This window comes from Alosa pseudoharengus, unplaced genomic scaffold (assembly GCF_046254945.1).
Source record: "Alosa pseudoharengus isolate Yale_2024_CS ecotype anadromous, Long Island Sound unplaced genomic scaffold, YU_APseudo_1.1 YU_APseudo_1.1_scf_18, whole genome shotgun sequence".
Lineage (NCBI taxonomy): Eukaryota > Metazoa > Chordata > Actinopteri > Clupeiformes > Clupeidae > Alosa > Alosa pseudoharengus.
The window spans coordinates 298,002-311,034 of record NW_027468650.1 but is presented as its reverse complement, the minus strand read 5'-3'; the positions used below and the strand labels follow the sequence as shown (position 1 = coordinate 311,034).

General features: G+C 39.9%; 1 protein-coding gene across 3 annotated transcripts in view; it reads right to left on the bottom strand.

Annotated features, from left to right (window-relative positions):
- Positions 1–11,549, bottom strand: part of nsun6 (NOP2/Sun RNA methyltransferase 6) — a 40,985-nt gene extending 29,436 nt beyond the window's left edge. Inside the window, exons 1-6 of one of the 3 annotated variants that reach the window (XM_076290018.1) lie at positions 11,335–11,549; positions 10,483–10,707; positions 9,560–9,715; positions 9,119–9,216; positions 4,013–4,119; positions 1,503–1,656 (exon numbers count right to left, since the gene is read on the bottom strand). In XM_076290018.1, coding sequence (XP_076146133.1) covers positions 1,503–1,656; positions 4,013–4,119; positions 9,119–9,216; positions 9,560–9,715; positions 10,483–10,488 — 521 coding nt within the window. In that variant the 5' untranslated portion in view covers positions 10,489–10,707; positions 11,335–11,549. The remainder of the gene's footprint in view (positions 1–1,502; positions 1,657–4,012; positions 4,120–9,118; positions 9,217–9,559; positions 9,716–10,482; positions 10,708–11,334) is intronic. The other 2 variants (XM_076290016.1, XM_076290017.1) reach the window with 2 other exon arrangements.
- Positions 11,550–13,033: the final 1,484 nt, after the last annotated feature.

Sequence of the window (13,033 nt, the reverse complement as noted above, 5' to 3'; positions counted from 1 at the left end):
TTCTATAGTGTGTGGTCTTTCTTAACATTGCACAAATATTTAAAAAAATTGCATACTGTTGTTAAATTGGTAAATGTAGTACAGATTCTGAATCATGTAGTACAGATTCTGAATCAGCTCTGCTAGAAGTAGTGACCGATCACATTTGTTGTTTCGCACTTTCCTTGATGTCAATTGTCATCTTGACATCTTTGCACTTTCCTTTGCACTTGTTCTATAGTCTATAGTGTGTGGTCTTTCTTAAAATTGCACAAATATTTAAAAATATTTGTATAGTGTTGTTAATAAATTGTTAAAATGGTCAAATGTAGTACAGATTCTGAATCATTCTATCACACCCACACAACCGCCAACCAACCCCCACCCCCCGGTCTGACCTGCAATACCACTACTTCAGAGGAGAGGCTTACATGGCTACATTGCATGGCTAGCATATCAGGATTATACTTACACAAGAACATGTTTCACTTTGCTATCACACATTTTAATCTAATATCCTGTTAACTAAAAAGCATAATCGAATCGCAGCCAACTCTTAACATACTTGACGTTGGGTTTCTATCACAACCAACTTTTGACGGATGAAAATCTACATGGTGGTGGTTATGTCGCTAATTTCTTCTTTGAGTTGTCAGATACATCTGGAGACCTAACTTTATTATTTTTTGGCATGAAGGTAGAGCTTCCATATTTGCAAGTTACGTCAGTCTCATTTGATCTGGCACTTGCTACTGGTCTGTCGCGTCACTTGGTAACGATGACAGGTTCCCTCGCATGACGCATACAACAGCACTCAATCACCTAAGCAGAGTTTCGTAAAGTTAACTCCTAAATATCTATGAAAAAAAAATAAAATGTCAAGTCATTTCAAGTCATTTGACTCAAGTCCAAGTCAAGTTTCAAGACATGAATATCAAGTCAAGTCAAGTCTTTCATACATGTTGATTAAGCATGTCTCAAATTGTGATACCCAATTGCCATACACACTACATAATCCTGTATTGTATATTGGTTAACGAAGTGTACGGCTGATACATTTCGGCCTCAACCAAGGGGTTAGTGGTGGTGGTGGGATGGGGGGCATAGTAGTGCATAGTAGGCCCCTATGGCCCAAGTCCTATTTTAGTGATTAATTGTGCTAGGTTGGTGAAGAGCCTTAAAACTGCTTGGGAGATATGCAAACACTGCATTTCTCTGTGCAACCTCATGGAACCTTGACCCCACAATTTGAGTAACTGAAGTTTATCAGGTCCTTATAGTGAGTAAGTATGTCAACTATGTCACACAGTTCTGGAGATGTTTTATATCATGGTCATCATTATTTGGACCAATGGCAAATTCAATTCTTAATCAACATAACACGACGGTTCCAGTGATACCAAATGTCCCTTCACTAAATTTACATTTACCCTACCCTAATTTGCATAGGCTACCCAGCCCTACCTGACACACACACACACACACACACACACAGTCTCTGTGTATTGTGGTTTCCGGCTCACCTCATTAGCCCTTTAGAGCAGAACACTTCAGACCGACTCATCTCACAAACTCCATTTCCCAGAAACACCTTCTGTCCCTCAAAGCTTTTCGCTCCACGGGTGCACTTGTTCTCGACATCAGAAAACACAGACACCATATCACCAACCTGCAGAGCTGTGCACAGATACACAAAACACTAAATACACACATACTAAACACAGACACCATATCACCAACCTGCAGAGCTGTGCACAGATACACAAAACACTAAATACACACATACTAAAAACATACACTACAGCAGAGCTGCACATTAGGGGTGTCACGATTCTCCAAATCCTCGATTTGAACCCTTAGAACCCTAAGCTGTTTTTAGGGCATTTTCACTACCTTTATTCATAAGGATTTATTCTGGTCATTGTAAGTGCCACACACACATATTATATATTGTTTTTTTCAGCAGAGTCTAGGCTATCCAGAGCTGCTCATTTTATGTATTAGCACTAGCATTGATTTTATTTTGATTTTTAAAGAATTAAAATATAAAAATCATATTATAAAGATTCTTATATTTTGACCTGTATCTCACCACAGCAAGCTCATAGCTCTACATGCATGTGTGTGTAGGGCAGACTGTCCTGAAACGGGCAATATAATTGCCATGTTGGAGGGATACTCTGGGGCTGAGCAATTTACAGAAATATGTGGTGTGTGATTTATGGAAATAAATGCCATTTTTTATTTAGCAATAAAAAATGACCATTCTATGCTCCATATCTGTGACACAAACTGATCTGACCTGACTTGACCCAAGTTTGCCTGTTAGCATGTGTGACTATGGTGTATGCACTCATGATGATTCAACTTTTTACTGCATTGCCATGAACAAAGTAAAGGCAAAAAAGGTGTTTCTTTGTTGAACAAATTGGGATGCAATGTGAGCCTTGAATTGGATGCCATGCAGGAATTTGCTAGGATCTCAAAACCGGATTATGAACATGTTTTGCCATAGAGAAACACACAATAGAGTTGGATTATAAACATTCTTTGCCACAAAAACAGACAAAAACGTGAGGTAAGTCCAGCTATATGAAGTTATTATTTTGCTGTCACTTCGTCTGTTTTATAACCCAGAAGGATGTATTTGGTATCAAATGATAGCTCTGTGTCTCCTCTTTTATCTAACATGCGTGGCATATCTATCCGATCACGCGAGTAATTACTCCGAGAGTAATGGGTGTGCAGCGTTGGTTTGTGTACATGACGTTAATATTTTGCAGTCACTTCGTCTGTTTTTATAAGGCAGAAAGATATCCATGGTACCAATGGATAGCCCTGTTTCTCCTCTTTCATCTGATATGCTTGCCATATCTATGCGATCACGGGTTCGCGAGTAATTCAAACAAAAGTAATGGGTGCGCAGGTGAACGCAGAGAAGTATAGACTGTAAATATGATGCAATTTGATTTAATTTCATGATTTTTTTTAATTTTCATACTTGATCGTACAGTGCGTAGTCTCTTTGGAAAGCCCCACTTCTTCTCTGTCATGCAATAAAGGTTTTATCTCGTTGCGATGAACAGTCGCGGAGCAATGTAACAGAGAAGAAAGGGTGTGTTTTTTGACACACTTTGCGTCAATCGGGTTCTAAGGGTTAAAGTCACAATTCGATTCGATTTTCGATCTTTCTTTTAATATTACTATTAATGCATTCCTTATATGTTATTTACTCTTTTTGGCCTTTTCCCTTTCTGTTTCGGGGGGCTTTTATTTAGAAACCGCTTTTTCTTTTGAAACCGTTCCAACCGTGAGGTTGTAATGTAAACAGAACTAACATTAGGCTAAAACAGAGACGTGAAATTAAACAACACAGAATGATAATTTGATTGTTTCAGCACACTCCGAAGAGACCCAAGGTTAGTGTTCACGGAATATGTACTTATCAATGTGCATTTTAAGCCTTAAACTAACTTTGGACTAGATCACCTTTTCACTTGCTAAGTTGAGGCTAAGTTAGTTTTAATTTAGTGAATGAATGGATACTTCCACACCGGTGATTTCAAAGTAGCAAGAGGGGCTTTGATTTCAGTAGGTTGATGTGTATATTTTAACTGGCTGCAGCCTAAAATTAGAGGAGTGTAGACGCTGCAGTTCAGCACGTGCGTGTGTGTTTGTGCGTCTTGGCATACATGCTGGACGTGACATTGGGGGTGTGGCTGCATCGTCGATTCTACTTTTAAGTTCGAAGTTCGAGATTGAGATGTAATTTCGATTGATTCGATATAAAATCGAAATCGTGACACCCTTACTGCACATAGTAAAAACATTTAGCACTCACCAGCTGCACATAGTAAAAACATTTAGCACTCACCAGCAGAGCTGCACATACTCACATGCATCACACAAATTAACGCAACAACACCAATGTGTACATCAAGAAGTCAGATGGGAACTATAAAAGGGTTGCATGTTACACAAGTGTGTGTGTGTTTGTGTACAGGAGAATGTTGTGTGTTTGTGCCTTACTTACTCTTTGGAGCACTCAAGACCCCTGGAGCAAAGACATGTGCCCCTCTCAGAACAGAACTTCCACACTGCGCACCCACCACCACCTCAGAGTCCAATACACACACACGCCTGCAAAAACACACACAAACACACACCTCAGAGTCCAATACACACACACGCCTGCAAAAACACACAAACACACACCTCAGAGTCCAATACACACACACGCCTGCAAAAACACACACAAACACACACCTCAGAGTCCAATACACACACACGCCTGCAAAAACACACACCTCAGAGTCCAATACACACACACGCCTGCAAAAACACACACACACGCCTGCAAAAACACACACACAGAAAAACACACACCTCAGAGTCCAATACACACACATGCCTGCAAAAACACACACAAACACACACCTCAGAGTCCAATACACACACACGCCTGCAAAAACACACACACACAAACGCCTTCAAAAACACACACACAAACACACACCTCAGAGTCCAATACACACACACGCCTGCAAAAACACACACACAAACACACACCTCAGAGTCCAATACACACACACGCCTGCAAAAACACACACACACACAAACACACACACCTCAGAGTCCAATACACACACACGCCTTCAAAAACACACACACAAACACACACCTCAGAGTCCAATACACACACACGCCTGCAAAAACACACACACAAACACACACCTCAGAGTCCAATACACACACACGCCTGCAAAAACACACACAAACACACACCTCAGAGTCCAATACACACACACACCTGCAAAAACACACACAAACACACACCTCAGAGTCCAATACACACACACGCCTGCAAAAACACACACCTCAGAGTCCAATACACACACACGCCTGCAAAAACACACACACAAAAAAACACACACCTCAGAGTCCAATACACACACACGCCTGCAAAAACACACACACAAACACACACCTCAGAGTCCAATACACACACACGCCTGCAAAAACACACGTTTCATAGACATTATCACTTAATCAAACACACACACAACCACCTTAGAGTCCAATACGCACACACACACACACCTGCAAAAACACACGTTTCATAGACATTATCACTCAATCACACACACACCTGCAAACACATAGACATTATCACACACACACACGCCTGCAAACTCATAGACATTATCAAACACACACACAATTTTGTGCATGCACTTCAGCTGTAGCATTTATTTCAGTTTATATCAGCTATATTTCTGAAGAATACATTGTGTCGCCTCAGGTCTGCTGCACATCTTTTAAAACTTGATTTGAAATAATCAAATAGACCTACGTCTTAAAGTTAAGTCAATAAAGTAACTTGCTTTGCTTTCATTTGAATCCCAATCAAGATACACTGGGGTCATTCCGTGTGAAATCACCCAATTTCAGCACAATTTGGCAGGTGACCCTCTCCGAAAAAATCTGAAAAAAATCACAGGTGTTTGTAGACCAAATCCATGCATAGATCTTAAATAGTATATTTGGATAACTAATCGTTGCAAAACTACAGCCCTTTGAAACTTCAAGTCATTTTAAGCATTGTGGTGAACAATCCTTTTGTTCAACTTCCAGCATTATTGGCTCTTTTGGTATTTCACACACATTAGTGAAACTATGTGAATAGAAGTACATTTACCTGTTGAATTAAAAAATCCAATCGGATCAGACGTATCTTGTGTACTTTCCCCTCTGCAAAGCTCTGAAAATGGCTATAAATTCATAATGTGAAAAGACATCATCACTTTTGAGGGCTTCTCATTCAGAAAGTATGTGACACAAATTCATCAGATTTTTTTCCTACACATATATGTATTATAAGGTCCTGTCCATGCATTAACTTTGGTTGTTATCATTTTCATATTTTCAGAGCATTTTTTTAAAATTGGGCCTGATTTTCAAAAAGCCTGTTTTCATCTTCTCATTTCACCACGTGGACAGTTAACAGGATTTTTTTTAAATTTACCATATATCATTCTGTATGTGAGGATCATCTGCCCAAAATGTGGGCTTGTTGCTGAGTTTCTTCATTGAGGTAAGATTTTTTTTAAATATTGTCTATAAATCCACTGAATTTGTACTGGATCTGCAGTACCACTTTGCACCACATGTGGTGCTCTTTTAATACAATGGAAGTCAATGGAAGAGTAAGAGAGTCACTTGTTTGCTGCACATATCCAATCTAAACACACAGTTTATGGTTCATAGTTGAATTGGTCCAAATAATTATTGCAACATGAAGAACATACTACTCATACATAAATCTTATTTAAAGAAAATAAACTGATCAAGTAAATTATACACACATAAGACTGACTGGTCATCATACATGCAGCAAGAGGATTTAATTACCATCTTTGTAATGAGTTTTCTACACCAGCTTTAACCTATCAGTGCCTATGTGAGTACTTTAATAATTACTAGCCAACTGGTTAGGCAAAGTCTATATCCATCGTCATATGCATGGGATGCAGTTCTCTGTGATACATAGACAATAGAAAATGAATGTCATAAAGGAACATATTCAAGAAACAATGGGTTTCTAAAATTCAGTTCATCAAGGTATTTCACTTGATGAAGATGACCATGTGTGTTTTCATCACAAGTATTCATAACAAGGTTTGAGGACTCGTGGATCCAAGAGGCATTTGTAAAAAGATGATAAATCGTTAGTATTGATTTTTATGCATCTGACAATGCACTGAATTTTAGAAACCCCTTTTTACTTGAACCATATGAACCATAAACTGTGTGTTTAGATTGGATATGTGCAGCAAACAAGTGACTCTCTTACTCTTCCATTGACTTCCATTGTATTAAAAGAGCACCACATGTGGTGCAAAGTGGTACTGCAGATAAAGTACAAATTCAGTGGATTTATAGACAATATTTGTAAAAAATCTTATCTCAATGAAGAAACTGAGCAACAAGCCCACATTTTGGGCAGATGATCCTCACATACAGAATGATATATGGTAAAATTAAAAAAAATCCTGTTAACTGTCCACGTGGTGAAATGAGAAGATGAAAACGGGCTTTTTGAAAATCAAGCCCAATTTAATAAAAATGCTCTGACAATGTGATAATGTTAACAACCAAAGTTAATGCATGGACATGACCTTATAATCCATACATGAGTGGGAAAAAAATCTGATGAATTTGTGTCACATACTTTTTGAATGAGAAGCCCTCAAAGGTGGTGATGTTTTTTCACATTATGAATTTATAGCCATTTTCAGAGCTTTGCAGAGGGGGAATTACACAAGATACACCTGATTTGATTGGATTGTTAAATTCAACAGGGAAATGTACTTCTATTCACATAGTTTCACTAATGTGTGTGAAATACCAAAAGAGCCAATAATGTTGGAAGTTGAACAAAAAGGATTGTTCACCACGATGCTTAAAATGACTTGAAACTTCAAAGGGCTGTAGTTTTGGAACCATTAGTGATACAGATATACTATTTAAGATTTATGCATAGGTTTGGTCTACAAACACCTGTGAGTTTTTTCAGATTTTTTGGGAGAGGGTGACCTGCCAGCCACTGGGTGATTTGACACGGAATGACCCACTGGTAATAATTGCTAAAACTTCTGGAAGATCAGAAATGCTAAATAATAGAATTTTAATTACGATAAAATATGCGATTAATCACAATTAACTATAGAAATTCAGCAATTCATCGCAATTAAAAAAATTAATCGTTTGACAGCCCTAGTATAAATCAGAGTTTATATAGTGTATGTGTGTGTGTGTGTACTTGAGTGTGTACCTTAAAGGACAATTCCGGCGCAAAATGAACCTGGGGGTTAATAACACATTTGTACGAGTTCGACCGTTCGCTGGGATTTATTTTCATGCTAGTCGAATGTGACCAGTTTTATTGCAAACCGCTAATTAGCATTTAACGCTAGCCTTCGGGGCACACGTACAGTAGAAAGAAATCGCTATTTCTATACCACTAACAAGGCTCAAAATAGCACCACACTTACACAGTAGCATAATGAGGGTCTCTACATGTAAACCGAAGCATTGAGAACTTTGTAAGTGTACAGGCAGTTTATAATGTGTTCAAAAGAAACACATTACCGTTCACGTCTGGTTGTTCATACAGACAGGCAGGCGATCAAATCAAACGTAATTTGCTCAATATAGGCCTATCAGAAATAATAGCTCCGATGTAACATAACTTGTATAGTGTACTTACTTAGTGGATGTCCATCTGGTCTCTCTGGTATGGATCGCCGCCTCCAATTTCTTTTCGGGACATGGAAAAAAGTTTCAACTACAGCCCTGTTTATCAATGAGGGGAAATCTTCAGACTCTACAAAACACTGCGTCTCTTGGGGGTCGCGACGCAACAGTTCCCACTCCATGCAACACAGGCACTCCTCTTCGGTGGCTATAGCTTCACAATGTCTGCAGGTAGCCTACAGTTTCTAGAAGTGCGAGGCTGTGTGCAGCATTGACTACAGGTAGCTCTCTCTCTCTCATAGCCCTTTCACGGAGCTCCGCAGCTCTTCGTTGGTAGGCTATATTCTGACGTCCAATAAGGGTTCATTCTCGATGTCTTCAAATTCGTTCCTGCCATCTCTTATGTCTCCTGTTGCGTTCAGTACTTCTCTTTTGCACAGTCCTTTCTTTCAGCAACAACGTTTCACACGAGATTCACTTCACATCCCAGAGTTTCGTTTTCCCAAGGCGCCTGCCTGTATGTGAACCAGACGTGAACGGTAATGTGTTTCTTTTTAATAAACTGCCTGTACACTTACAAAGTTCTCAATGCTTCGGTTTACATGTAGAGACCCTCATTATGCTACTGTGTAAGTGTGGTGCTATTTTGAGCCTTGTTAGTTGTATAGAAATAGCGATTTCTTTCTACTGTACGTGTGCCCCGAAGGCTAGCGTTAAACACTAATTAGCGGTTTGCAATAAAACTGGTCACATTCGACTAGCATGAAAATAAATCCCAGCGAACGGTCGAACTCGTACAAATGTGTTATTAGCCCCTAGGTTCATTTTGCGCCGGAATTGTCCTTTAAGTTAAAGTTTATAGTGTGTGTGTGTGTGTGTGTACCTGGGTCCAATGATGGGTAACAGGAGGACATCTGGAAGTTGTGGATGTGGCAGAGGCACAAGTGACGCATCCTCACCATGGCAACCACACAGCTGCTGCTAACATATGAACAGGGTAACTGTCACATCAACTGTCACACACACACACACACACACACACACACACATCATTCCAGCTAAGCATTCAATAATGAATACTGGATATTATATTATAATACATTATATTGTGCGCAGTGAGCAGAATTTAAGCATGGCTGCAATTTTTACAGATCAAAATCAAGTTAAGGCTATATGATTAGCTTATTGAACAACTTTATGAAAAGTATATTGTAAGAGTACATAAGTCAGGCAAATAAAATGGCCTTAAACTGGCAGATATGTACATACTTCTGCAGTAGTGTGCATTTGTAGTGACACACACACACACACACACACAACATACCCCTGTGAGCTCTTGCTGCAGTGCGTGTTGGATTTGCTGCTGTGGGGCCAGGTGAGTGTTTACTCGCACACAGGTGAAGGACGGGGGATGAGACAGCGATGACAGCAGAGCCTCAAACTCCCGATCAGCAACCTCCTCACCCACCTCAGATACCAGCTGAGCACACAAACACAGCCATAATACAAGTGTGTGTGAGTGTGTGAGCGAGAGAGAAAGAAAGAGAGAGAGGAGAGAGAGAGAGAGACAGTGAGGCAGTGTACCAGAACCAACAAAAGATGTACAACCAAGTAAGCTAGATACAAGTAAGCTAGATACAAGCCCTAACCCTAACCCTAGATACAAGCCCTAACCCTAACCCTAGATACAAGGAATTCATAGTATAAGGAAGAAAAGAAAGAAGGAAAAGACCTTATAGGGGTCACGATTCTCCAAATCCTCGATCGATTTAAAAGCACACACGCACTAATAGGCATAATACCACAAAAGAACATAACCGCCTAACATGATCTCCCTCCATGACATACAATATTATATTTGAATTATAATAATTATATGAATTATAATAATTATATATGAATTATAAATAATCACATCAGGGGTCAGAAGCCCCCCCCCCCCTCTGACTCTGACCCCCCATTTGGGAACCACTGGTCCAGACAATGCAGGGACATCAGAGCAAGCGAGTAGGCCTATGTTCTTACTAATGGTTGCTCCTCTCCTACTTGTCATCCTGCATGAAAGTTAAGCCGAATGACAACACAAATATTAACAAATACCACATACATGTAAAACAAAACAATGATGTAAAGCAAGCACACATAAAGAAATTGAGAAGTAGGCTAATATGGGTCCTCACTTGCAGGCTAACATGGGCCCTTGCTTAACACAGAGGTTTACTCCTAATTAGAAGTTTTCAGACTTACATGCATTCCCTACCTCTTCATTTGTGAAAGTATTCCTGAGGTGATCCCTGACGTCGGGTTTTAAAGCAACAGGAGGAAAAACCAGCATCCTGCATGCGAAAGAAGCCTCCCTCAAACCCCCTGCTCACAGAGTAGCCTCTCAGTCTCCAGGATGGCGGCGAGCAGGGTGAACGAGTTGAACACGGCTGGTCAAAAAAAGTGCTACAGCTGAGCCCACGTCTAGCGCTTTATATGGAGGGAAGAAAACAGGAGCAGCAGTGAGCGAACACAGCCCGTACCAGGATGGTCATGCACCTCACTTGAAGCAAGTCTACGCGCAATACAGGCTTTTCGACATCACCATACTACTACAGTAATGTCACGTCAACAGCCTGTCTGTTTAAAAAAAAACTCACTGAAACTTGAAACTCACACGTGCTCTTTGGAAGAGAGCTCAGGGGCATCGCTAGCAGTTGAAAACATTCGGGGTTTAGTCCGTAGAGTCTGAACGGTTCTCATAATTCCCATTTTGCCTGCCTTTGATGCTCACTTTTTATAGATTAATCCATCGACTCTCATTTGCGCCACATTAATTTAATAATATGGACAATAATATTTTGACAATTAAAGGATGTTATGACCTGTTGTTATCTTCACATTTCTGTTTGCTGTTAAAAACGAACTATATAGCCTAGCCACCTAGCAGAGTGGCGTTTTAGCAAGATGCATCATATGGTTTTGCTTAGCTTAATACGGAGAACGAATCATTGAAAACTCACTAATTCGATTCTACAAAGGCAAAGTAAGTGTAGCCTACTGTTTGGCCAGCTCCAAACTGTAGGCTAGTGAGTGAGTGCAGGGCAGATAACCAACCTGAACTTGTAAATGAGGAGAGCATCCACCACCTCCTTGTCCTTGTTGCCTTTATGATTTCCTTATAACTTTCTCATTTAAAATAGGGAATGACATGTCCAACCCTGGAGGGGTCACCTCTCCCTCTCGTCGCGCACTAAGTAGCCTACGTTCCAAATTGTTTTATAGTAAGGTAACGTTCGATCTGAAGGAGCATTCCGAAATGGCTTCTTCTTCTGTTGGTTTTAGTCGCAGTTTGCAACTTCAGTGCATTACCGCCATCTACTGGACTGAGGTGTGAGTACTTTTGGGGACATTAAAACTTTGATAGTGAAATAAACAGTGGCGTAACTAGGTGCAGCAAGTGCAGTCGCACCAGGGCCCGTGACCTCCCGGGGCCCGTCGCTACCCCCGCCCTGCCTCCTTTTTTTTTTTTTTTTTTTAGAATGTTAGAGCACGGAGAGTTAAGTGTCACTTTGACGATCTATCGGAAGATGAGCGCTTAACCGATGCAGAGAGATACTTCAAAGTGCAGGTATTTAATGCAACTCTGGACATCATAATCAGTCAGCTCTCCCAAAGATTTGCAAGTATGCGGGAAACTTGTCATGTGTTTGAGTCTTTACGTCCTGTGACCCTTCAATGTTATTTTGAAGTATTAAAAAACATTGTTGTTTTAGAATTTTCGAACAAAATGGTTGGTAATTAGCACGTTTACGAGTATAGTTTACATTCCGGTATGATGGCAGAAGTGTCTTTGTGTACTGTGTGCCAAAACTATACTATTTAGCATGGTTGTGCAGCTACTTCAAATACTGTAAGTATTGTAATTTATCTACATATAACACTACCGTTAAGCGTGGGAAAAAAGTGGAGGTGGGGGTGGGGCGGGGATTGCATGGAAGGAGATGCATGCTATTTCAAGAGTTGAACACCCATTCACTTTACTTTTTTAGCACAGTTAATTTGGACTAAATGCATCAGTTTTTCGTTGTTTTTTTTTTTTACATGGGTTCCTCTGAATTCCCCATCAAAAACTTTACAATAAACTCATATTTTTTTTCAGTCTCTCTCAAATTTGAAGGGTTTGTTACATAAAACATATATTTTTTGCATAAAACGTAAAAACTACTGCTAACATAACGTTAATTTACCCACTGCATTACAGATATTGGTTTGTACCATCACTGTATTCAAGAGTTCGATGATGGAGAAAGTGAACTTTCTTTTGAGATTACACCTATCAAAGATTGTGGCCTTTACCGAAATAGTCACGCTGCCCCTCCATTTCAATTGTTGATGCGCCAAAAGTAGACCTATCATGCTTATCAAGTGTAACTCTCTGAAGACATCCTTAACTTGTGAGTGTTGGAATTGTTGCTAGGTAGTTCATTTAAGTTCACTCAAAATGTCAGGCCGATTGTATGGTGTGTGCGTCTCGTCACTGCTATGGCGCGTTTACATGTTATCTGTCACTGCCAGCACGTTCTATACTCAGCGTCGTCCATCCTTGCAAATGGGTTCAAGTGAGGACATAGAGTTAAGTTGTAAACAATTGTAAAAATGATTGCCATAATCTGATTACACTCAAAAGACGTCTGGGTTTTGGTACTCTACAAATTAATGTTTTACTTTTGTTATGCAATGTTAATGGTATACAGATTAAAACATGTTTTCAGTGTCGCTTTAGCTGAAAACTACTTCCAACACGCATGCCTCT